This window comes from Labeo rohita, chromosome 13 (genome assembly GCF_022985175.1).
Source record: "Labeo rohita strain BAU-BD-2019 chromosome 13, IGBB_LRoh.1.0, whole genome shotgun sequence".
In the NCBI taxonomy this organism is placed as follows: domain Eukaryota; kingdom Metazoa; phylum Chordata; class Actinopteri; order Cypriniformes; family Cyprinidae; genus Labeo; species Labeo rohita.
In genome coordinates this window covers 19,744,633-19,772,401 of record NC_066881.1, presented here as the reverse complement: position 1 = coordinate 19,772,401, position 27,769 = coordinate 19,744,633, and the positions used below count along the sequence as shown (strand labels likewise).

The following is a 27,769-nucleotide window of genomic DNA, read 5'->3' as shown; positions in this document are numbered from 1 at the left end:
GGTTTTTCCTCTACCACGTTACAGGTAATCCAGTGTGACGCCACAGTGAGAACGTCCAGCACATACAGTGTGTCACTGTCAGTAGAGAATCCCAAGACGGCTTGGCATGTCTTTTCCGCCAGAGCAGGTATCTGAAAGTTTAAAGGTGGCCATCGTTTTTTGGAAAGTGCTGATGATGGCGGGCCTTCATCCAGTGTTATGTGACAGTCTTAGTGCCGTGTTGCTCGCTAGACCTCTATATAGACAGAGTCCTGTTGTCGCTTTGGTTCGTTACCCAGGTTGACCTTCTCAGTGCGGGTATGCCAGACCAGGACCTGAAAGAAAGCATTTGAAAGCAGGTATTTTAGAATATTGGAACCAAGCACGTGAGGAAACAAAGTCGAAATATTGCGGGAACAAAGTGGAAATATTGCAAGAATAACGTTAAAATGTTACGAGAATAAAGTGAAAATATATCAAGAAAAGTCTAAATATTTCCGCAATAAAGTCAAAATGATTATCGACTTTATTCTTGAAGACATTTATTCTCAAAACATTTCAACTTTATTCTTGAAACAATATGAAATTCTCATAATCTCATCTTTATTTTTGAAATATTTTGACTTAATCTCATAATTTTACGATTTTTTTGTTTTTTACGTGGCACTAAAACGCAGTCATAAGATTAAAATTAGGAAAATACCAAATCAGGTATTTTAGAATATGGGAAACCAAGCACGTGTGTGGAAACAAAGACTGTATGTTGTATAGTGGAGATCATACGACAGTGTTTTAGTGCCATAAACGTGGCATTATTATTTTTTTAAATTTAAGATTACGAGATTAGAGTCGTAATGTTGCAAGAATATTCAAGTTGAAATATTGCGAGAATAAAGTCGAAATATTGCGTGAATTAAGTTGAAATATTTTGGCAATAATGTTGAAATATTTTGACAGTAAAGTCCAAATTTTTATTGACTTTATTCTTAAAATTTCAACTTTTTCTCGAAATTTTTCAACTGTATTCTTGAAACATTTTGACATTATTCTCATATTTCGACTTTATTCTTAAAATATTTTTACTTTATTCTCATTATTTCATCTTTATTCTCGTAATATTTTGACTTTATTCTCATAACTTCAACATTCTTGAACATTCTTTGACATTCTTTTTTTTTTTTTTTTTATAGCGTGGCACTAAAAATCAGTTGTATGATAAAAATGATAAAAATACCAAAATTAGGTATTTTAGAATATGGGAAACCAAACACAGAGACTGTATGTTGTAAAGTGGAGATCATACGACAGTGTTTTAGTGCCACGTTAAATTTTTTTTTTTTTTTTTTTAACTTTAGGATTACGAGATTAGAGTCGTAATATTGTGAGAATAAAGTTGAAATATTGCAAGAATAAAGTCAAAATATTGCGAAAATAGTCTAAATATTTCGACAATACTGAGAGAATAGCATCAAATTATTTCAGAAGTAAAGTTGGAATATTTCTGAAATAAAGTCAAAATATTTTGTCAATAAAGTCAGTAAAGTCAAAATTTTTACCAACTTTATTCTTTAAATTTCAACTGTATTCTTGAAACTTTTCGACTTCATTCTCATAATTTCAACTTTCTCAAAATATTTTGACTTTATTCTTGTAATTTCAAATTCTCAAAATTAATTAATTAATTAATTTAATTTTGTAATCTTAATTTTTTTACATTTTTTGGCACTAAAACGCAGTCATAAAATAAAAGAGAACAACCTAATGTATCTATTTTCAAGGTCACTGCTTAGTCAAATTTGAAGTCATTCTTAACAGGAGTAGAAGGGGGTATATTTCATAAATTAACTATGCTAAAGCAAAGTATAATAAACTTAAATGAGATATTGGAATAAGAACTCTGATTAAAAATTAGAGATCATTTACAGATACTTCAAAGTTGTTAATCTGGAATCTGGTGCTAATTTCCTTAACTATATGACAAACCCTATTTACTGGTAGCAATGGGGTTCAGCCATTGCAAGAGAAAGTGGTCATTCCGAATCTGTGATAACTTCAATGTTGCAGATTTACAATTACATGAATTCATTAATTCAAAACAGCACAATGCAGATACTCTCAATGCGGAATCGGTTCAACGCTGCAGCTGGAATTGCTTGCCAGTTCAGTGCTGAATGAGGTAGGGATCTGTCTCGGCATATTTAAGAGAAGTCGAACTGAAAGTGCATTCTGCAGTGGCCAAACCTCTCATCAGCAAACAGAATCAAAAGCTAAGCTCAACTTTGAGAGAGGAGAACTAGTCCAAAGTTCACTTTAATGATGAGCAAGTTTTTTTTTTGGGGTCTGATGGGAAGCATTTTGTTTCTGCAGCAGGAGATTAGCCTCTTACACAGCTACATGGCAGGGCGAATGCAAAATTTATCAGAACCTCCGCAACATGCAGTTCCTTCCCTGCAAGCATCTCCCAATCACTCTGCAATTTTTATGCAAGACAACGCGCCTGTCACACTGCAAAGCAGGTAAAACAGTTCCTTGAAGCTAAGAACATTAATTAATGAAATGGCCCGGCCAGAGTCCCCCCCAGAGAGTTTAAACCCAACTGAAAATCCTAGGTGACAAAGTTATGCCGAAGAAACCCACTACAGTTACCAAACTATGGAAGATTGGACCAAGATCACACCAGCACAGTGAGAAATTAGTGATGGCCAGAGATGTGCTGAAGTCATTCAAAGCAAGAGTCTCTACACCTCCTACTTATTCCTGACAGCTGTAACTCTCTAAAATTTTAGTTGTAATCTTTTGTGCTACACTGTAAAAACAATTTGTTGAGTCAATTTAAAATAATTTGTAACCTGGCTGCCTTAAAATTTTAAGTTCACTCAACTCAAAAAAAGTTTATTCAACTTGAAATGTTAAATTATAAAAAAGTGACAACATAGATATTTGAGTTGAACCAACTTAAAATTTTAAGGCAGCTGGGTTACTTACCCATCTGTTAAGTTTAGCAAACACAAATATCTAAGTTGTTACTTAGTACAGCTTAGGCAGCAGGGTAACAAATTATTTTAAGCTGACTCAACAAATTGTGTTTTTTTTTTTTTTTTTTTTTTTTTTTGTACAGTGGTTATTGCTCTCTAATTTTGATCACTTTTTTTTTTTTTTTCAATCTTTATTTCACAAAATAAAGGTTTTTGTTGAAAATCCATTGGATATTTTGTCAAGCAAGATAGTAGAACAGTGTGGTATTTTCCTTCAAATGATCTTCACTCTATGGCCACCAAATGAACTGGCTTTCCATGAAAGGGATTTTGAAGGAAGCGTACACAGGTACATCATAACGGAAAATAAGGTCACTGCACGTAATCTCTCAGCGGAGGTGTTTCAGGCTGTTGGTGCGTGAAGGGTGCTGGAATGGGATCTCATGGACTGGTCACATGTCGTAATTATATCAGATAGAGGGAGTGTTGGGAATGAGCATGGGTAAATGTCCGCACCCAGGTGTGACGCACCAGTTTCTGAACACATGGTGATACAGATTGGCTTGTTTTGCATAATAAAGCTAATTTAGCAAAACCACAAGGTGCACCATGGAACAGCAACCTATAAGTAACCCAAAGTGTCCTGTAGTGGCTTTATAACAAGATGTATCCCTCTGGTAAAGTCTGTAATAATGCTTTTTATGAAGGAGTCTGACACTTTACTAATCCCGTTGTTCCCTTGATAAATATTACCAGGGCCCAGTAAGCTGTAGGACAGGGTTTTATATATGGCTAAAAGTTTTTACATTAAGAACTTTAAGTCTAAAGGTCTGAGATAGACTAAATTAGGAAGTTCCTGAAGTGAATTGTAATTGGTTTGTGGGTGGTTAAACTTCATTAGCTGTGTTTGTGTGCGGCTGTTGAAGACATTTGCTGCCCACAGTGATGTCTAATTTTTATAGGAGCAAAGTAATAATACATGAAGAATTAAACTTGTGCGCTTCCGCTTTCATATGTAATAAATCCTTTAATTTTTAATGTCGATAATGTAATGGCTACAACTCTGTGTGCAAAGGTTGAAAGCAGTGATATAACAGCAGTATGGCAGAGTGTGAAGCCTGCAGTCCCCATGGGCTCTAGTAATTGTAAATGAGTTTCAAGAAAAAGTTATTAAAATTTAAACCCTTCATACTTTTTGAACTAATCTTGGAGCAGTCTTATTCTATGCATATGTATCTGTTAGAATATTGTAAGACAAGTGTGTAGATGTCAATGTCATTATTGCAGTGTGTGCCGAAGTCTTGTTAAGTCTCTGAAAGACATATTTCAATTTGTACAGTGTGAAACCTCACTTCAAGCGATCCAGGACTGAGAGAAGACACTCTGTCACCCTGCTCCTCTAGATCCTATCCCTGTTCTTCAATATCTTGTTTTGGCTTTTAAAAAGAGAAGTTGTTAGATGAAAGCACAAATAAATAGCAATAGAAAATTTTACCATTTTAGCTTCAGTAATATAATTTAAAGTTTTTATTTAGAAAAAATAGTAACACTTTACAATAAGGTTCCGTTAGTTAATGTATTAACTAACATGAACAAAGAATGAACAATGACTTTTTTTACAGTATTGTTTAATCTTTGATAATGTTAGTTAATGATATTACAGTTGTTCACTGATAGTTCATGTTAGATCACAGTGCATTAACTAATGTTAACAAGCTCAACTTGTGATTTTAATAATGCATTAGTAAATGTTGAAATGATCATTAAGATTAATAAATGCTGTAGAAGGATTGTTTTAGTGCATGTTAAATGATGTTAACTAATGAACTTTATTGTAAAGTGTTACAGAAAATATTACCATTTTCATAATTTAGACTCACTGGTACACTACTGTTCAAAAGTTTGGGCTCAAGAAGATTTTTCAGCAAGATTTTTTCCTCAGATTAATTTCTTTCGCAAGAACACATTAAAGTGATAAAGTGAGAGTAAACATAATATTACACAAGGTTGCAAAATGAACTTTCTATTCATCAAAGAATCATGAAAAAATGAAAATTTAATCATATGAATGTGAAATATAAAATTGCCACAAATATATTAGGCAACAGCTGTTTTCATTAATCATAATTTAAAAAAATGGAGTAATCGCTGCTGAAAATTCAGCTTCCCCATAAAACAAATTACATTTAAAAATGTTTATATAGAGCAGTTATTATAAATTATAATAATATTTGACAATATTACTGTTTTTACTGGATGTTTGATATATAAATGCAGCCTTTGTGAGCATAAGAGGCATCTGTCAAAAACATTTAAAAATCCTTCTGAACCTTTGAATGGTAGTGTATGAGCTAACAATGAACCATTTTCTATTTATTTATTCTGCATAATTCATATTAATTTGTAATATATTAAATGTAAATGTATACAACTCACATGACTAAAAATGCATTAGCATACAAGTCTCGCCTGACTGGAACGACGCTGTACATTTCCGGTCTTTGTTTCTAGTTAATGCATTTTATATAACGTACATAGCGTTAACCCTATGAAAACACATGATGCCATAGTTTCATCACTTCATTGTGTCGCAATGACCTGCTTTTTACAGTAACTCACCTGTCATAGTTTAATGAGAGGGAAGATGACATGAGGCGACTCGTGGTTAGCTGCACTGAAAACACACATAGCCTATCCTACATAGCCACAGCTCCTGATCGAGGTGAAGTTAGGGGGATTTTGTCGACAAAATAATAAGAGCATTGTTTTAACGTTTTATTCTACTATTTCACACAGTATTTTAACTCAAGCGTTGCAAGCCCTGCTCGTTTTTGTTTGTTATTGTTTATCCAAGGCATGCGGCGCCTGACCGACCAATTTGCTGGTAAGCAAAACAAGTACTTGACAGGAATTCCTTAAACTTATTGCTGTTAGTGTAGCAGCCAACAACAGCACATCTTAACCCTGCGTTCATTTTCAAAATTAGTTATACTGAAAAAATTTTAGTTTAATTATTCAGTCGATATTTTTAACACGTTTTAACATGGATTTCTATGAAGACCGGAAGACGAGCCTCCAAACGCACGTTAGATTCCATCATGTCGGTGACTTGGCGCTCATCGGTTACTGAGGAAAAGGTGGGTATTTAAAATTAATATTAGGCTAACGAAGATTGTTAAATGCTTTTAAAGTATTGTTCATTGTCAGTTTATGTTAGCTAATGCATTAAGTGTAAAGTGTTACCACTCTGCTGAAAATTATAATGGTTTCCACTACAAATACCATTACAAACATTACAAACCATCAACTTTTAACCATTAAAACCATTAAAATAGTTTTCTGTAGTTTGTTTTGGGACATATTCCATTAGGATTGACTGGTTTTAACAAGCCACCAATAGAAGGCGACCAATTACCAGTTGAAACCCACAGGGTCCATTACAGTTTTTTATTAAAACCAATACAAGCCCCATTATAACCAGTAAAACCATTACAAAATCTGTGATGGGTTGTATTGTTTTTTGTTTTTTCAGCAGGGCAATAAACACACCTGAAAGTGACTTCTAAAAATAGGATTGAATCTTGCATGACTTTAAAACACAGCAAAATCCCCAGTGTTAATTTAACACTCTGAGTGTGGACACATATAAACACTGAAGCAGTGTTGAAGGTAATGAGATAATTAGGTGATTAACAAAGTGATGATTGATCATTACTGAAGACACCTGATGTTAATAAGCAGAATCACCAAAGGAGAAAACCAAAATTTTTAAGCAACCATTATAGTGGTCAGTGTTTGCATTAGTTGGGCTCTTGACCCTTAAATCTTTGTTATTAGATTTTGTTTGGCTGCTGTTTTTGAGTTAAAACAGCCAGACAAGCCAAAAGCTCAAGTCACCAGGTGATTATGTTTTAACATATTCATTGTTTGACGTAAATCACCTAGAGTCTAATCTCTAAGTTAGGTTTTTTTTTTTTTCTTATTGTAATAGCCTTGACAATCCACAGAAGATCCAGCACTTCCTATACATTTTGGAAAGATTTTTTTTACAACCTGATTAAAAAAAAAGTATTTCACCTAGGCACACATAGACATCAAGAACCAGCCCATGAATCTCAACAATGGTGACAAACGGCATATTCAGATAAACAGATCAACTCTGAACTCTCATAATTTATTCATGCCGCAATGCATGATGGGAGTCATGGATGAGTTCTGATTGGCTACAACACGCTTTTTGATGGTCACCGTTGTTGCGATTCTCACACTGATTCTTCATGTCTGTGTGTCTAAATTAAGATAAACTTTTTTTCATCATCTGTCTGATTATGGCAAAACTGATCTTTTGTTCACAGTTTTTTTGTAATCTGTAAGGAAATTCTATGTCAAATATTCAAGTCGCTATATGATGATTAAGTCAAGCACAGTCAATGCCATCTTATTGACTTTTGCTCTTTGCTTGTCTGGCTGTTATAACTCAGTAATTACAGCCAAACAAGACCTAATATTGATGATTTAAGGGTCAAGAGCCTAACTAATGCAAACACTGACCACTATAATGGTTGCTTAAAAATTTTGGTTTTCTCCTTTGGTGATTCTGCTTATTAACATCAGGTGTCTTCAATAATGATCAATCATCACTTCGTTAATCACCTAATTATCTCGTTAACTTCAACACTGCTTCAGTGTTTATATGTGTGCACACTCAGAGTGTTAAATTAACACAGGGGATTTTGCTGTGAACTAATTGTGACTCTGGACCACAAAACCAGTCATAAAGGTCAATTTTTATAAACTGAGATATATATACATCATCTGAAAGCTGAATAAATAAGACAATATTTGGCTGAGATACAACTATTTGAAAATCTGTAATCTGAGGATGCAAAAAATCTAAATATTGAGAAAATCGTATTTAAAGTTGTCCAAATAAAGTTCTTAGCAATGCATATTACTAATCAAAAAAAAAGTTTTTACACATTTATGGTCGTAAACTTACAAAATATCTTCATGGAACATGATCTTTACTTAATATCCTAAAGATTTTTGGTATAAAAGTAAAATTGATTATTTTGTCCCATACAATGTATTTTTGGTCATTGCTATAAATATACATGTGCTACTTAAGACTGGTTTTGTGGTCCAGGGTCACAATTATTATATCCCTATAATAGGATTTTAGCTGTTACTTAATTTGTATTACTTTCAGGTCCATTGAAAAAATGTGAAAAAATTAATTTGGGCTGTCCTATATGAAACCATTTTCTCAAGCAATGCTTGTGTTGAAGATTTTTCTGAGGGTTTCTTTTGAATCTAAACAGGATGAGCATCTGAAGTCTTGAGAGAGAATAATAATTTGAGCGATTGTGTTGTGGGCAGAGTAAAGCATGCTGGCACGATGACAGCAGTCTGGCAGGATCCGGTCTGCAGGAGCATGATTGAGATTGACATTAATAAATAGGAGAGTCTATGCACTGACTTCTGTAAATAATCCTGTGAATCTTTCTCACGCACCCTCTTCACTCACCTCTCCATCTATATGGCATGTTTGCCATCTCTCTGCCAATCTCAAACACATTCCCTTTGCCCTCTTCTTCTTCCTCTCTCCCTCTGTCCCTTTCCTCCTTGTCGCATCAGTTCAGTCTGATTACTCACATAAGATGACCCTACCCAGCCTCCCTGTGCTTAATTTTGAAGTGCATGCTGGGAGTTAGCCATATCGCCCTGCCCGCAGGCTTAGTCACAGTCATCCGCCGGGACCCTCAAGAACGCTTCTACAAATGTGACCTTTCCAAAAGACGTCGCTGGCAGCGCTCCACTTTGGACAGGCGCCCGCTCACGCCCATCACGAGGACCCATAACTGTTGGCACAAGCGCTTCCTTTTGTTTACTTCCATAATGCCATCCTCATATAATTGGACTGCAGCCACAAATTTAAGTATATTAAACTCCCACTTTGTCCAAGTAGCGACTCGCACTTCTTCGTAACTGTCAGTGGCCTTTCTACTCAGTTTACGGGTGCAATATCTACACGCTCACACCCGCCGCGGCATTGTAAACCTGCGCTCTCTGCAGTCTGTTTACAAAGCACATATTATGCTGTGTCTGGCAAAATGACGCATAGCTGATTGGCTGACGTTGGAAACATGTCCTGCTCTTGCTGGTGTTGGTGATTAGTGGAATTGTCAGCCCTGCTAATAGTCACTATTAATAACCCAGTGCGGCTACCATTAGGGTAATTGGGTGATAATGATGATGGCAGGAGCCGTGACGTGCGGTACGGGGAGGAAGAGAGCATTTTGACACGTAAGGTGAGCCGAGTGAAGAGGTCTGAGCTTGAGATTTCAGCGACTGAGATAATGGGCCACGGATGAATGCAGGAGCTCTTTGAATCAGACCGAGTCAAATGCATAGGAATGTTGCTCCTTGACAGTGCTATTCGCTATTGACATTTGTAGAAGAATAAACCGGCATATGAAGTTAGGTTTTCAAAGCTGTACCAAAAGATGAGGGTTGAGTCATAATGCCCAAACTAATGACTCAGACTCAAGAGAGACTACAGTTGAGGCCAAAAGTTTACATACACCTTGCAGAATCTGCAAAATGTTAATTATGTTACTAAAATAAGAGGGATCATACAAAATGCATGTTATTTTTATTAAGTAATGACCTGAATAAGATATTTCACATAAAAGACATTTACACAAGAGAAAATAATAGTTCAATTTATAAAAAAAAAAGGCCCCGTCCTTAAGTTTACATATGCTTGATTCTTAATACTGTGTTGTTATCTGAATGACAATTAAACTGCCCATTGTTCTTCAGAAATTTTTTTTGGAATTTGAAGATTGAATTTGAAGAGTAAATTTAAACTTATTTTGTCTTCTGAGAAACATGTAAGTATCTTCTGTAGCTTCTATAGGGCAGTACTACATGAAAAAGAAGATATTTAGGCAAAATAAGAAAAAAATGTACACACCTTCATTCTGTCCAAAAGTTTTCACCCCTGGCTCTTAATGCATCGTTTTTACTTCTGGAGCATCAGTGAGAATTTGAACCTTCTGTAATAGTTGCACATGAGTCCTTCAGTTGTCCTTGGTGTGAAAAGATTGATCTCAAAATCATACAGACATTGTTGGAAAGGGTTTAAATACACAAAAATGTTGAAAAACCAAAGAAATTGTGGGACCTGAAGGATTTATTCTGAAGATAAGCAGGCAGTTTAACTGTTCAGGACAAACAAGGGACTCATGAAGAACTATCACTAAACAAAAACACCACTGTGGATCATTCAGGTAACATTACAGATTCTTCAAAGTATATGTAAACTTATGACCTTAACTGTAGGAACAAATAAAAGAACATCAAAAACTAGTATTTTGCATGAAGGATGCAAATGCAGGCTGCTCTACTAACCTGGGTACAGTTCTTGGCCTTTGGCTCCAAGTCCTCCACCTTAGTAATCTGTTTGAGGAAATCAGATTCTTGCATCCCTGGTTTGGCTCCTCTTCTCTTAAACAGGGCCCGTGGGTTTGACAGGATCACTTGCAGGTTCACTGCAAAGCCTGCCAATGACAAAAAGTTTTGCAAGCAAATTATAAATCAGGTATTTCAATCAAAAGGTACCTATTATTCCCCTTTTCACAAGATGTAATATTAGTCTTGGGTGTCCCCAGAATGTGTCTGTGCAATTTCAGCTCAAAATACCCCACAGATCATTTATTGTAAAATGTGGAAAATGTAAATTTTGGGGCGTGCCTAAAAAAATAGCTTTTTTGGTATCGCTTTAAATGCAAATGAGCTGCATATTCCTGCCCTATCTTCAGAAGATGGTGTAGCGTATACGTCAGCAATAAACAGTTGGTAGAAGCAACATATCTGAGAGTGAGAGAACCAGTGTTCAGCCATACATATGGGAAGCCAAACACAACGAAAGTGGGATGAAACAGTGTAATGTCACAAAGGCTTGCTCTGCGCAGACCTGTCTCGACAGTACAGGAAAGAGGTGCTTGCTAGCACCACCAAACTAACAGTGTGACGCTGATCAATTAAAATACTTCAATAACATACGCACACAAATACGGTTCAAACGTTAGCTTAGCACTATAACGGCATGACATTCACAAAGCAGTCTGGAGTGAAATGATTTGCGCAGACATAAATGTATTTGAGTACATTTTGAGGCACATTACCTTCAAAAATAAAAGTAATCCACTGCATTCTCAGTGGTTTAGATGTTGGGAGAAAATGAAGACTCTTATGTTTATTCTTACTTCGAAACACAGAACACCGAGATTGCTTACGAGACATTGTTGACATTTCAGTTACTCGAGCGTAGAGAAAATAGAGGACAGCGTACAACCGAAGACAAAACGATGAGGGTGTAAACTTTAGTAATGCAGGGCTGTTTTTCAGTGGCTGTGGGCGGGGCCTAAACAATGTGACATCACACTGCCTAATGAGACTGGTTTGATTTAATTTGGATTAAACAATAATGAATGGGTGGATTTGTATCATTGCAGGGTGGTTGTGTTCACACCCTGCCAACACACATTTATGTCCAAACACCATGTAAAAGTGGTATTGCATAATAGGTGCCCTTTAAAATGTATTTATTAATGTATTTTGATGTTGTAGCTCATAATAACCATTTGAGTTTGGAAAGAAGTGCGTGCCCTTGAGCTGTAATAGCAGATCGCATACTTCCAGGGGTTGAGCAACTGCCCCTGAGATGAATGGGAATGCTAACAGATAGCTTTCTCCTTGTATTATAGACCTCGTTTGCAAGTGAGACAGTCTGGGTTTGGCACAAGCTCCAAAAATTGGACTAAATATAAATCAAAACGTTCACAGACCTGAAGTTGTTTATGGCAAATTTATCCAAAACTAATTATTGTGCAGATAATCTCGTTATATATTCAAGCACACTCTCTCATTTACTCCGTATTATTAACTATATGCAAATACACAGCTCTCCAGCTCGCTCTTGACCTTATGCATTTCTCATAGGAGCGGGTTGAACCGTCCCACTGTTGCATGTGGGTCAGGATAAGTTTTTCACCTCCTCTCATCCATTTCTCTCGATGACACCGTCTCGGCCACAAAACAGAAGGACTTTTCAAATTTTACTATAGGGAATATCACCCTCTGTTGTGGGCTTTTTATCCTGGGTACAGGCTGTTTTCTAGGACGCCTGCGTTCCAGCTAAAACCACCTGGGCTTCCCTGAAATCCGCAGAGGCGAGCTCACGACAGCAATGCAATGTTCATCTAAGCCCTGGCTAACTGTGTCCTTGTGTAGTTACAAGGTTTCGCTCCCTCAGATCGACATGCATACTGTCAAGCTTTATTAATAGTTGAAGGCCAGCCAACTCCTTTCTTTTGATCTTTTCTTCTTTTTTTAATGACTATATTGCCTTTTGATGTCCCTGTTGGAGTATTGGGAGAATGATGTAAGAACCTATGCTCAGAGATCCAGGGACAGGGCTTTGATACAGCTGAAGAGCCGGACATGTTTCTGCTGTTGCACCAACGGCTAGATGCACTGCTGAGTTAAATGCGTAAACAGTGTAGTAAACCCACCCTGAAGGTTCACATCTTGATTTTTAAAACAACAGCGTACATGACCAGGGTAGCGTTGCACCGGCCTTTTGCAAGGTCTTTAATTAGGATGGCCTTCAAATTTGTAAACATAAGTGGTGCTGAAAAGCTGTTTATGTTGTTATGGTTGATAAAAACGTACTTTCACTCACAGAACTGTCAGTACTAATTACATTTCCCGGGAAATGCAATGCATAAATCATTAAATAATTAGTATATTAGTTTATGCAAATATGTAATTAAGGAACTGTGTAAAATTAATAAGGGACAATAAGCAAATACAAACATACAACAGTCTGTAAAATGCAAATGGGAAAGTGCACTTTTTAGATTAGTTTTATGTTAAGCGTCATTAATAATTTACTTATTTACATAAAATTATGTCAAAAGGATTGAATTCTGTTAAGGTACAATATAAGCTTATTGCTGTGTACTTTAATCAATCTGCTGTTTTATTCCAACTGTCATTCTTTTTACACCACAAAATATTTCTGTTTTTGTTTGGAACTTTCTATCCATCAAAGAATTTAAAAAACAGTGTATTAAAAAATATTAAACCGCAAAAAACGCATGGTTATTAACCAAAAAAAAAAAGTTTCTTGAGCAATGGAGTTAAATTCTTCTTTGCATCACAGGAATAAACTGCATTCAAAAATATATAGAAATAAAAAGCGTTAATAATAATATTACAAAAATAATATTTTACAAAATTGTCTTTTTATCAAATAGCAAAATATTATGTATAATGCATTATAAAATTAGTTTTAATGCATTAATTATGCCTGTAATGCACCTTTATAATGCATTGGACCATAATGGATAATTGTAAGAACAGTTAATACATTATAAAACTTATGAATTCATACGACAAAAATGATGAAATTACGACAAGATACAATGTATTACAATGCACATTATGAATAATTGTAATGGATTATACCCTTTCATGTCCATTTATAATACATTATACATAAACACTTCAAGTAAAGTGTTACCAAAAAAATCTTATAACCCAAAACTTATTAATGGTGGTGTAAATGTTTCAAATAAGTTTAATGGCAGTTTTCAAACATGTGAAGCTGGAACACAAAACCAGTCATAAGGGTCAGGTTTTTTTAATTGACATTTATGCATCATGAAAAACTAAGCTTTCCATTGATCTATGGTTTGTTAGGATAGAACAATATTTGACTGAAATACAACTATTTGAAAGTTTGGAATCTGAGGGTGCAAAAAAATAAATAAATAAAAATATCGAGAAAATCGCATGTTGTCCAAAGGTTGTCCAAATGAAGTTCTTAGCAATGCATATTACAAATCAAAAATTAAGTTTAGATATATTTACGGTAGGAAATTTACAAAATATCTTCACGGAAACATGGTCTTTACTTAATATCCTAATGATTTTTGGCATAAAAGAAAATTGTATTAGTTTGACCCATGTTGGCTATTGCTACAAATATACCCATGCTACTTAGGACTGGTTTTGTGGTCTAGGATCACATATTTAGCGTGCAGTGTTGCCAAGTCCATGGTTTTACCGTGGAATTGGGCAAATTTTTAACCTGTTGGCAAGAGTTGTTTTTTAGACCGGGGGGTAAGGCAATCTCCTCTTTTCCCCCGGAACGCTATTGTGATGCAGAGGGAACACCGACGGAGAAGAAAACTTGGCTAGGTTTGTTTTTCTTTACCTGGCAACCCTTGTAGGTCGCATAGTGCCCACCACAACAAAGAAGCTGTTGTAATCAGTTTTTAACATTTATTTTAGACATAATACATTTGTAAAATAGAATTCTGCAAATTGTCCCCCAGACTCTTAGGAGATGCATATATATAAATGATCATGTAAAAGCTAGTGTGACTCATGCACGGCCTAATCACTGTGTACACTACAGATGCAGCTTTTTGTTTCCGTTTATTCTCATGCATAATCTTTTCAACCCTTCTCCGTCTAATGCGTAAAACGTCGCTATTGTGTGTTAAAAAGGTTTCCATGTTAAGACAAGCACTTGAGCTCCTCTTCAGGTGAGAGCAGTGCTTGAAAGCAATGAGAGAGGCGGTTCAGGACCTTTTCTCTGCTATTGTGTTTGCTCTCGGAAGAAGCCGTACGGCAGGAATACTAAATATCCTCATTGTTCTGAGCTTTTGTTCAGGGAGAAGTGTAGTAGAGCCGGCGGATTTATGAACCTTAAACAGCTCATAGAATGTGCGTTTAGTCTACGGCAGCGATGTGAGGAAGCGTATACATTGTGTGAAGTGTTTGTGAAGGGAGATGTGCTCACTGTCAGGTAGGGCTTGACAATGAATACATTATCTCTGATGACAATGATGATGATGTTATGGGCGAGTGAACGCGTGTGAAGAATACAAGCTGTGGAAGAGGAGCAATAGTGGCAGTAATGGAGATCACATGAGGAAGAGATGATACCATCTCTTGTTATTAGAGTTTCATGAACAGCATAATATCCAGCGGCAGCGCCGGAGTCTGGGGAATTAGGGATTGCTTCAACTACGCACTGCTATCTCTGACGTGGTATTCATTCCCTCGAGCTGCATATGAGCCCTGCCTCTCTCCATTAGGATGTTTCCAACCTGTCAGCATCTTTTCACCCCACCCTCTTTAATGCATTGCCTGAGAGCTCACGTTTGCTAAAAATGCACAGAGAAATTGCTGAATTTAGCTTTGGTGAAGGTGCTTCTCGCCAATTATACGGAGCCGATAGCGAGTGGTTGCCCCATCACCTCACTTTTACCTAAATTACAGGTTATTTGTTATATTTTTCACCTGTTATGCTTTGTAATAGCATGTTGTTGTTTTTTTACTGTTGCAATACTATGATAGTAAACTAAGCCATTTGGAAACTGATTTCCTTAAAATGTGTAAACACAGATGCTTTTAACATCCCTCTGTTTGGGAATCCCGACCAGCCTGACATGTCAGCTTCCAAATTACGTTTAGTCATTTAGCAGATGCTTTTATCCACAGTGACTTACAAATGTGAAACATCACAAGCAATTTATCAGAAGAGCCAACAGGATTTGCAATACACAGTGCCAAGTGCCAGGAGTTATTATAGGAAGTGCCTTTGTTTATGGTTGTGTTTTAGTTAAGTGCTTGTGGAAGAACTGTGTCTTCAGCTCTTTCTTGAAGGTTCTGATGGTCTCAGCAGTTGGGTGGAGGTTAGCAGCTTGCTTCATCAGAGAAGAACAGAGATGGAGAAGTCTCTGGAAAGCCATTTAGGGTTTATATGGCATAACGATTTTGCCTGTACTAGAAACAGGAAGGTTTTTGAAAAGTATAGTGTACAGATGACAGCATTGTTAAAACAAAGACCGTTTTTGGGGATAGTTCGCCCAAAAATGAAAATTACCCCATAATTTACTCAACCTCAAGCCATACTAGGTGTATATGACTTTCTTCTTTCAGATGAATACAATTGGAGTTATATTAAAAAATGTCCTTGCTCTTTCAAGCTTTATAGTGGCAGTGAATAGGTGTTGAGATTTTGAAGTCCAATAAAGTGTATCTATTCTTGATAAAAAAAATACTCCACACGGCTCTGGGGGGTTAATAAATCCTTCGTGAATCAAAGTCTTTGTGTAAGAAAAATATCCATATTTAAAATGTTTAAACCGTAGTCTCTAACTTCCGCTAACTGTTGTACTCGTGTACATGAGAGAGTGGCATTCCAGTGGATGACGTAGGACATAGACGTAGCATAAGCTCCGGTGAGAATATGCTAGTCTCACGAGAACCAAGTTTTGTTTATAGCAAAGAAGAAACAGTCTCCTCATGGCTTATTATTTTTTTACATTTTTTTGGTCAACTAGTAGTCGCTAATTAAATCTTAATAAAAACCATATAAATCTTACTAAACTTTCAATTGCCTACATAACTTAATAAATGCTCAAACACGTGCAGCAAAAGCTTGCCACAGTGCATCGACAGATATAATAATTACGAATGTATCAGGGAAAAACAGCAAGAAGACTGCATTAACGTTTTAATAATTTATTGATAATCTAGTGCTTTCTTTGTTTTTCAGCTTAAGAGATGAAGTTGGTGACACTGACTCATCTCCGCAGTAGTGATGCACATGTATGCATGTTTCATACAGATAACAAAATCTGAGAATATTCTTTTCCTACTTGAAGGTTCATTTAAAAAAAAAATAGACATTTCACTCTGAGTGACGCATTCAAGTTCACAGAAATCGGGATGGCAGAAAGCAAATCCGGTTTGCTTTAATTATTTTACAAAAGCACAACGTTTCGTTGTTGTTCTGAGTGCTCACAAATAAACGTGCCATCACTTTGGAGATTCGAAAGATGTATTATGTTTATCTGTATGCCCAAAAATGACGGCGTATTTTAAGAGCAAGTGACCGCACCTGCACATCCCTCTGTCATGCAGTAAGCGTGCTACTATTCAGATTCCACACTCCCGCACAGACACTTCAATAGCGCACATTTTCTACATCAACATTGCATTGAGCTGCCATGTAAAGTTGCTACTACATACATCTTTCAGATGATAAGCCATATTTGAGGTTGTTGAATGATAGCTGAACGCCTGGATGTCCTGCCCGATGTACTATATTACCACATAGACCAGCTGTTAACGATGGACGGAGTGCGTGACTGTGCCAACTTTTTTTTTCTGCGACTAATACAATTTTGGTTGACCAAGCTTTCTCGTTGAATAACGGTTAGTCGACTATTAGGAGGCAGCCCTAATCGAAATCCTTCAGACTTCTTTACTAATCCTCGTTTTGTAATTCTAATTTGTGACCGATGTTTTGTTCTCTCCTCTGCAATTGTGTGTTCACCTACGTCCTACGTCATCCGCTCGAACACCACTCTCTTGTGAACGTGCATATGACAGTTAGTGGAAGCTAGAGATTACGGTTTATAAAGTTTTATATATGGATATTTTTCTTACACAAACACATCAATTCGCTTCAGAAAGCCTTTATTAACCCTTTGAAGTCATTTTTTTGATGGATAGATGCACTTTATTGGACTTCAAAATCTCCACACCCATTCACTGCCATTATAAAGCTGGAAAGAGCCAGGACATCTTCAGAAGACTCTCTAGTATCTCTCAGTTTTTTCCCTCAGCTTAGAACGTTCCTTTTGCATGGTTTCTCTATATAGGAACCGCTTTGCTGTCTGCATTGGGCCGATTTTTTATGCCTGTTTGAAATGACTTCAGTGAGGGGCAGTCTGGAAAGTATCAACACAACCAAACTGCAAAGAAGTCCCATCTGCTTATCTGAGCAGGCAAGCTGCTCCTCACACAGCTGATGTTGTGATTATTAGCAGCACATGGTATAACGTGGGCAGAATATCCTTCAGAACGCAGAGAAGATGGACAGGGATATAGATGGCGTAAGTTCAATACCTTAATAACATTAAATAAAATTGAGAGACCTTGTGGTGAAACTTGAAGACATAATGCCTCCAGCTAATGTTGTTCTGCTTCTCCAATACCTTTAAGACATTTACAGTAATGGTTCTGAACTTTAAAAATGTCTTTATCAAGTCTGTTGATGGATGTTTAATTGGTCACAGTAGCTCACCTGCAATGCCACGGGTCATGGGTTTGATTCCCAGGAGAACTGGGATACTGATAAAAATGTATATCTTGAATGCACTGTAAATCACTTTGGATAAAAGCATCTGTCTAATGAATAAATGTAACTTAAATGGAAGCTTTCAGATGGGCAGTGTGTAAAAAAAAGTAGTTTAGTGTATAGCTTGAGGTGTTAAGTGATTTGCACAAATTAGTTCTGGAATTCAAAACCATCTGGGTGACGGAAAGTGCCAGTCACCAGAAACCTGTTATTTAACAAGTGGAATCTATTGTCAAAAATCTGTCTGTGGCACTCAAGGGAGTGAGCCAGATCATGTTCAGGGTTTATGAATATTTTAATTCTAGGAAAAGACATTTACAGATATTTCCAGGAGCTGGTCAAGCGGCTTTTTTAAATAACTGCTTAATCTGAAATTCTAAACCAGATGTAAAAACCCCATTAAGCCATGATGCATAGGATTTTAAATGTCTAAGGCATAGTTTGTTGTAATTGTTTTTCAGTGTGCTCATCTTTAAGGGATAGTTCACCCAAGAATGAAAATTCAATAATTCATTAATTAACTCATTAATTACTCACCCTCATGTTGTTCCAAACCACAAGTTACCGTTGAACCACTGATCTCACCAACCCAGTCTCATAAAAATACGCACCTCTGGGTACTTTTCTGCAGCACAGTTTTTACGTACCTTACTGCATGTTTCACGGCAGTTTCAAAGACAAATGTCCACTGAGTGACGCTACAACACGTTCAATACGTGAACCCTGGCACATTATATTACGTTGATATAGGTGTGCATTGGTGTGTTTTTATTACATTGCTTCGGGTACGTGTTGTGACAGTTCAGAGTTTAAAAAATCCGGGGACTGTCGCTATAAGTTAATGCTCTATCGCAGGGGTGCCCAATCCTGTTCCTGGAGATCGACCTTCCTGCAGAGTTTAGTTCCAACCCTGTTCAAACACACCTGTCTGTAATTTTCAAGTGCTCCTTCAGATCCTAATTAGTTGGTTCAGTTGTGTTTGATCAGGGTTAGAGCTGAACTCCGCAGGAAGGTAGACCTCCAGGAACTCTGTCGTGTTGGCAATATGCCCTACACCAAACCCAACCCTAAACCTACCTGACAGTGTTAACAAATGCAAAACTTTTTCATAAAATTCCTTGTGTGCAGATTTGAACTGTTTTGTCGAACCGTAGTTACACGGGATTCATACTGGAGCTCTTCACCTCTCAAGTACATCTCCATACTGCTACCAAACAACCTACTATCTATGAAAACCCATAGTCTCCCAGCATGTTAAAATTGTTTTGAAGTCATATTCTTCAAATAAATTATGCTTTATTAATCGAAACTCTGTAAATCATACTTTGTGAGAAAAGGAATAAAAGGTGTTGGAGTTTTACTGCCTCTCGTGTTCATTTCTTTTGGAAACTGCAGTGATATGTACTTATTGGTACGTATTTCGTGTCTCGCGAAAAAGTGCCCCGGGTATGTTTTTGCCATGAGACCAGGTAGGATGTCACATGGACTATTTTAACAATGTCCTTACTACCTTTCTAGGTCTTGAACATGTCAGTTGCATTGCAGGGTCAGAAAGCTCCCAAATCTAATCAAAAAGTAACCTAATTTGTGTTCCCAAGACGAACAAAGGTCTTGCGGGTTTGGAACGACATGAGAGTGAGTAATTAATGATAGAATTTTCATTTTTGGGTGAACTATATCTTAACTATTTCCAGTGAGCAGTTTCAGCACTGAGTGAGTTTTTGCCTCACAGGTAGAAAATATGAAGAAACTGCACTATAAACCCATTTATCAACACAGTTTTTTTTAATATAATGACAAATAATTTTGTAATTGGAGATGGTTTAGATTGCTCCATGGTTTTCAATGCACTCTGATATCATTATGTAAAATACCATTTTATATTTTTGAGCCACAGAGTACAATAACCTGGAAATCACTTAATTGTCTGTGATTTTGCTGCAATTTTGCTGTGCAGTGTGAATGCATGCTTTTGTGTTAACGTTTCATTCTGCATATAGTGTAAAACATAAAATTTGCCACTTTCTTTCACCTTTCACCTTTTTTCCCTGGGCAGGTAACAAAGTTGCAGCAAGAGTTTTATACACCATTATCGTTCAGTTTTGTTGTAATAACAATCAGTAGTATTTTAATGACCGTGCATTTGGGTTTAACAAGAATTTAACGAGATCTTAGCGGTGTCTTACCAGCCATGTCAATTGCAAACGGCCTGTCGGCCTTCCAGCCTGTGTACCAGCCGACCACTTTCCCCTTTTCCACTAAGGGACGCTCGTACCTCCTTCCTCCAACGAGTCCCACCGGCCACACTGACACTCTCCTGGTTGACCGCATCTGAATAGCAGAAGACAGAGCAGTGATAAATATGATAACATTACAAACACAATCACCCTAAGTTATCATAAAGAGCTGCACAGGTTTGTTGTGCACCCCCAGTCTTTATATATGCAGTACTTAGTCTATTATTATTTTTTAAAGGAGCAAGCGTAGTGCCGCCACACACAGCATGGCTTATTATAAAATCCTGGCTCATTTTCAGCACAAATAAGTCCGTCCACCTGCAGTCTGCTGGAGACAGCACACATCGCTCTTCAGTTTCATAAACACGATCGCATCTGATTGAACCACCCGCCAACACTAAAACCGTCATTTCCAACAAGATACCATCTTCCTGGAGGAATTTTAAACATACCGCTGAAAGAATCTTGTTTTCCCTTTATTCCTTCATATATAATAAAAATAAAAACTATTTGCCACTGGGGAAACGAGCGTCGCTGCAATTTCTCAAACAAATGGTCGGAGTAGCCTTTGAATATTTAATGGTTGCGCTATTTATGTGAGTGCTGTACGCGGTCGGGTGACGTGCCTGTGGCTGGCGGCCATAAGCAACGGACAAGCTTTGAAGCCCAAACTGCTGCCCCTTTAGCTGTGTTTCTAATGTCTGTCTTCCTCTCTCTCTTCAAAGGCTCCATCTCCATAATGGTGCTCTTAAAGTGCAACACAGCTCAAAGGCAAAGTCAAAGAATTCTCTGTAGCAAAGAGGATGTCATCTGCAGGTGCCAAGCGTCCTTTTGCGTTGAAGTTGACAACAAGGGCAACAGGCACAGCCATCAAATGCAATGTCACATACACTGTTCTTTGAGCTGAGCTCTCAGGCTACAGGCGGCTATGGCTAGGCATCTGTATTTGGCAGTTTTTGTGACCCATGTGTTTTCCTGCAGGGACAGGGAATAAGAAAGTCTGGCCCCATTTTGACAACACGGTGCAGAGAAATAAATTTGTAGTAGACGAGTGTGTTCAATATCTTTAGGGAGGCAAAATCACCTTCGATAACACAACTCTACATGCTGCCTGACAGTTCCAGAGAGGATTCAAACAATGCAACAACAAAATTGGATCTAGTAAGGAACTATATTTCTAAGGAAAGACAGGTTACAACTGAAAACAATAAATCTAATGCAGAATTTGCTGTGATGTGGCGTGGCACAGAAGACACTAGGCTGGGTAGGGGAATACACAGTATATTGTACCACGGAAATCTAAATATGACTTCATTATGATCGTGTTCTGCCAACACAACACAAAATCACATTTCAACTTTTTTATGTCTTCTCGGACTTGCTTTCCATTAACAATATCTGAAATTCTGTAAACAAGAGAAGAAACACTGCATGAAGTACTGTGATTTTTCATTAATATTATCTAAAATATAAGTGCATTTTGTTTTACTGACATTAAACTTTAAACAAGTGACAACTGCTACAGCAGTAGAAGAAAATGTGTTATCTTTCAAAACAAGTCTTAATATCTTAAGAGTGTGAAATCTTAAGTAAGCATGTCTTGTTTTAACATATTTACATAAAAAATACAAGATAAGCGTTCTTTCTTTTAATTATCTTCAGTTGTGTCACTTTGTGAATGTGATATCAATCAGTGATGTCAAGAATCAATGCATCGTGAATCCAGAAATTATTCTGCATCGATTCTGAGATTTTCCGATACATCGCGATTCTCTCTCGAATCGATTCTGAGCTTAGTTTTTAACAACAAGATGGCAGTGCATGCTTTAGAAACCGTACTTTGCTTGCTTTCAATTCATTACACACACTTGAAAGTAAAATAATCATTTATAAAGTTCTAAAAGGTTGAAACGAATTACAAGAGTGTTCAAAGTGGCTTGTGTTTACATTAAATTTCGCGTCATAAAAGCTTTCTGTAATTATATGACTCAGCCAAATGCACAAGCGGTGTTATTCGTGAGCATTTGAGAGTGTGGTTAAAATTAGTGATGGGTCGTTCTTGAGCAATTCGTTTATTTTGAACAAATCTTTAATGTGACTCGGGACAAACGAGTCGTCTCGGGGAGTGATTCGTTCAGTCGCGCATGCGCAACATCCTATTAGGTTCTGTACTGGAATTAGTTCAGAATCGATTCCAGAGAGACTCGTGATGCATTCGGAAGATCTTAGAATCGATCGACGAATCACGATTCTTCGATTTATCGACGTAGCAGTAACTGATTCGTGATCAATTATATCATGTTTCAGTTGTGAGTTTGACTGCTTGTCATTGGAATTGTATTTTTTCCATCCAGAGAATAATAAAATATGTTCTGATGTGTGTTTAATGCTGAATTTCCGTTCAAAATCTTTATGGTAGAATAATCTTACATACTCAAGCATTGAGACATTTTTTCCACCAGAACTTGATCACTGTACTCCTTACTAAACTGTTAGTTAAAAACAAACTGTTTCACTGTTGCTGTCACATATCTGTACTAGTTTGTGCTTTTCAAGCCAATTTTGAGACTTTGCAGTGCAGTTCTTTTATGTTACTGTCTCCTGAGGATGAATCACTCGAGCTGTAACATCTCTTGTTGCGGAAAACAGTATGTGCTAAATGAATACATTTCCTATGTGTCATTAATATTTGTCATTATGAAGCACAAGCTGTTGAAAGTGGCCAAATGAGACTCATTGTTGTGCTATGTAATGTGTTTGTGTTGAGCAGAGCAGGGGTCATCAGCATACTGACACTGCGCTCTACCCCTCAGGGGCTGTTCCATGTGTTCATCCACATGTCCAGCTGTGTTCTGGAGAAATGGAGAGAAAGTGAAAGAGGCAGAGGGAGGGAGAGATGCACAAAGCCAGCATTGAAGGAATGAGGAGGGCAGTAAGGCCCGTGGCAGAGGCAAAGAGAACGGCTTAGACGGGGGGAAAAAGCAGAGGTAAGAGAAGGGTAGAATAATTGATGATAAATGAGACGATGAGCTATAAGTACAGGGTTTCAACAACAGCCAAGAGAGAGAAAAAGATTTGGTGTTATGGGATAGAGGAGGAAAGCTCTTCTCTCATCGCTTGACTGCTGTCAGCTTTCTGTTGCCCTTTTTATGCTTTCCAGGCAAATAAAAGAAATGTCCAACCATCAGACATCGAATAAAGCAACACATTTGTATTTATACGCCCCACTTCTGGATAATTTTAGTAGTAAACCTTCATGCCTACTTTTTTTCAAGAAAATAAATAATTGCAGAAATTTGAAACAAATTGCATCATATTAATTAATATTAAAAAACAAACTTGTAGAATCATTATGTTTTTTCATGAGATTAAGTTGATTAAAGGGACAACATTAAAGAATGACAATTCTTGCATCACATGTGGTGTCCATGTTGGTCAAACTTCAAAAAGGACCCAAAAAACACCATAAAATAACGTTAAAAGTGGTCCATATGACTTGTGCACTACCTTTAATGCATGCTAAACTTACTATGTAATATTGCATAATATTAATATTGCTTCCGATTCATTAGCTGCTATGAGAATAACAAAGAATTTCAAAGTGCAGTAAATGTTAAAAATATTTGCACTACAAAACCAATGTGTTTCTGATTAAAACACAGTGGTAGCACTTTATTTTAAGGACCAGTTCTCACTATTAACTAGTAGTTTATAAGCATGCATATTACTCACATATTGGCTGTTTATTAGTACTTATAAAGCATATATTAATGTCTTATTCTGCATGACCATATTCTAGATCCCTTAACCCAACCCAATACCAAAACTTAACAACTACCTTACTATTAATAAGCAACAAATTAAGAGTTTATTGAGGGAAAACTCTTAATACTGAATATGTGTTCCCTAATCTAAATTGTTAGCCAAGCAGCATAATGAGCTGTTTTGTACAGCTAAAAATAATTGGAATGCGAATGGCGCCGGAAGCCATACACGTTAAGTTTACAAATGGCTGCGGCCATTCTTGCATGAAAAATAAGGTAAATAACTTTCATTTAAATTTTGGTCTATTCATCATACAAACTACTTTATGGTGTTTTTGTTTGGTCCCCTTGATTTAAAGATTTTTTTCAAATTTCTCCCTTTCGACTGTAGTAAATGACATGAGAGTAAATAATAATAAAGCCAAAATTAATTACCAAAATCCTTGATCAAAAACATATCCTGAAGAAGTATGTGCAGAATTGAAAGGTTTTTAATGTGTGGAAGATAGAGAAAAGCGTTAACTTGTGTAAGACACATCCTCAAATGAAGTGTCTTTCCACTCATCGCTTCGCTGTGTGTTATCTGTTTCATCCGTCGTCCACAGACAACCGTTTAAACAGACAAATCCTAATTTCCCAGCTGTCAGGTCAGTCTCTCGTTTCTCTGTGACTTCCACTGCCTTAAACTGGGTTAATTCACTCTGCTTGGCTACACAGTATACTGGGTCGCCTTCGCTTATGTGCGTCAAACGCTGTGCTTTTGAGACTCATAAGAAATAGATGGCAATGGCGTGATAAAACACATCACATGAATGTCCATGGGGACAGATGTCACAGCGAAGTCTCCTGATGCGTTGCAAGTTATTTATTGCCACGTTTCCTCTTTCGCTCTAATTAAATGTAATGCAGCAACCTTGTAGAGTACAAAAGCATTTTGTACAGAGCTTGAATTGACTTTAATGTGGCATGTAAGTTTAATTGCTTTTTTAAATTTTTAGATTTTCAACAGGTTCTCAAAGTAAATACTGTAAGGACACTGGATTGTGTCTATATACCAGACCTTGTAAAGCATGTATAGATCTAAAAAAATAAGATGGGCATATATTAATGTGCTGCTCACCCTGGAGCAAAATTAACTCATGTTGAAATGCACATCCTTTTTCAGATGGATCATATACTGTATGTGACCCTGGACCACAAAACTAGTCTTAAGTAGCACAGGTATATTTGTAGCAACAGCCAAAAATACACTGTATGGGTCAAAATTATTGATTTTACTTTTAAGCCAAAAATCATTAGGATATTAAGCAAAGATCATGTACCATGAAGATTATTTATTTATTTCCTGCCATAAATATATCAAAACTTAATTTTTGATTAGTAATATGCATTGCTAAGAACTTAATTTAGACAACTTTGATGGTGATTTTCTTTTTTTTGCACCCTCAGTTTCCAGATTTTCAAATAGTTGTATCTCGGCCAAATATTCTCCTATCCTAGCAAACCATACATCAATGGAAAGCTTATTTATTTAGCTTTCAGATAATGTATAAATCACTATTTCAGAAAATGGACCCTGTTATGACTGATTTTGTGGTCCAGGCACATATATTAGGACCGGGATATTACAGAGACTTAGGGGTGGGATTCTTTTGATCCGGGTAAACAAGCAGATTGTAGCAACACCCTGTTAACCATATAGCAAATCCCAGCCATGTCTAGACAACAGAATGTCATGGATTCATGGAGGTGAGCTCTTATGATTTGGACCAGCAGGGGTTTCTTGAGAACCCCAGCCACATCTCCATGTAACATTTATATTGTCATTGGTTTTCTAACCAAATATACTTTATTTTTCAAATTTCATATCAATCCTTAACCAATCATCTCAATAAGTCGTATTTACCTCTTCAAATAACTCAAGGCTGTAAGTGTTATCATCATCCGCGAAGAAAACGACTCCTGTATCTTTGGAGGAGCGATGTCCTCTCAGCCAGCCGAGCGCTAAGTTCCTCTGCTCGGTCGCTCGGGGCATCCCTGTCCGCTTGAACCTGCGCGGGGTGAACACGTTCAGGTGAGTGTATCTCAGCCCAGAGCGGGCGAGAAACCGGGAAACCAGCTCCGTGTGGGAGTTTGAGTCTTCCACCACGATCCAGTGGAACTGTGGAACCTGGCGGAACGTATTTGCCAAGCGGGTGAGCTCTGCTTTCTGCACCGCTCGGCTGTAAGTAGGAGTGATGGCATAAATGACCGGGAGAGATGTGGCGTTACTCCTGCTGCTGGTGGCTGTGGTGCTGCTGCTGCTGGTCCGAGTCGTCCTAACGACCTGCCGCTGCTGCACATTTCCCAGCCGAGACAAATAAAAGCTGGCCGTGTTCCGAACAGACAGTCTCTTCGTGTCGATGTCGATCACGATGATCACTATCAAGATCCACGGAAGAAGAATGAAAAAGCGAGAGTAGATGGATTTCATTGTGCCCGAAGAACCAGCGCTGCTGCTTACTGTGAAGAAATAACAGCCAGCCACAAACAGAGCAGTTCATTCAGAGGCGATTATTCAATTACTGCGTGTTATTACTTTTTAAACTTCATTTAAAGCCGTCCCTCGCGTGTTTTAGCCGGTATCCGTAGTCCACGAACGTCTAAACTTCCCATTCCCGTTTCCTAAACGCGCTGTTGCGATCCCATCCCGTCCTGCGCTCCACCAGAGAGTCCGTTCCCTGAGATGATGCTCCCTGTATAGGGAATCTCCAGTCGTTCAGCGCAGAAAACAGTACCAAAAATAACAACAGGTCATTGTTTTGGTCACGGGCATAGCTTGGAGTGAAATAAATCCATATAGGTGTAATGATTACTCAAAACTGCATCGAATGATGGGACTGAGCTGATGGTGCGACAGGCGCTGCTGTAGTCCGCTGAAATGAGGAAGACTGAGACTTCAAACTGAGATTTCACCCTCCCCACCTGCGCGCCAGAGAGCGAGAGAAGCTTGCATTGTAGTCTTTTTTTCTTTTTTGCGCGATAGCAGACTTTAATGTAATATTCACATACTTGTCAGACGTGTACAGTTTAATTCTACTCTGTAAATCAGTATACAAAGAGGGTTGTTGTTAGAACGGCTTGCAAGGCAGCATAAATAGGTAAAATAAATGGTTTGTAATTTTGCTCTTACGAAAATTAACCATGGTTTTACTACAAATAAAACCAAAAAAAACAAAAAAACATGGCAACTATACTTAGACCATGGTAATACATATTAACCATTGTTTTTGCATTTTAACCATAGTTTAACCATGGTATTTGTAGTGTTACAAATGGTAATCAATACACCAAAAAACATGGTTACTACACTTTTTTTATAATAATACCATGGTTAATTTTCGTAAGGGTGTGCATGTATTTATTGTAATCATAATGACTTCTCTATGGTCATTTTATTTTAAACATTTTAATTCTGATAAGGAGTCACTTGCATTATAGTCTCTTTTTTTTTGCATTATGTGTCTCCGATCTTCATCTAATATCTATATAGAGTAATTTCACTACAGTCGGCTATATTATTGTCGGCACTTAATGTAA

General features: G+C 37.2%; 1 protein-coding gene across 2 annotated transcripts; it reads right to left on the bottom strand.

The window, feature by feature from the left end:
* Positions 1-138: 138 nt before the first annotated feature.
* b3gat2 (beta-1,3-glucuronyltransferase 2 (glucuronosyltransferase S)) lies at positions 139-27,249 on the bottom strand. 2 transcript variants are annotated; one of them, XR_007828910.1, is made up of 5 exons: positions 26,097-27,249; positions 20,376-20,520; positions 10,371-10,519; positions 9,934-10,048; positions 139-314 (listed from the first exon to the last, which is right to left on the bottom strand). XR_007828910.1 is itself a non-coding variant. In XM_051125409.1 (4 exons), exons 1-4 carry the CDS (start codon positions 26,661-26,663, stop codon positions 228-230), a joined length of 948 nt encoding a protein of 315 aa, XP_050981366.1. In that variant the 5' UTR covers positions 26,664-27,231; the 3' UTR covers positions 139-227. The 2 variants fall into 2 exon arrangements, 1 of the variants encoding a protein (XP_050981366.1); XM_051125409.1 differs by lacking the exon at positions 9,934-10,048 and having other exon boundaries at positions 26,097-27,231.
* Positions 27,250-27,769: the final 520 nt, after the last annotated feature.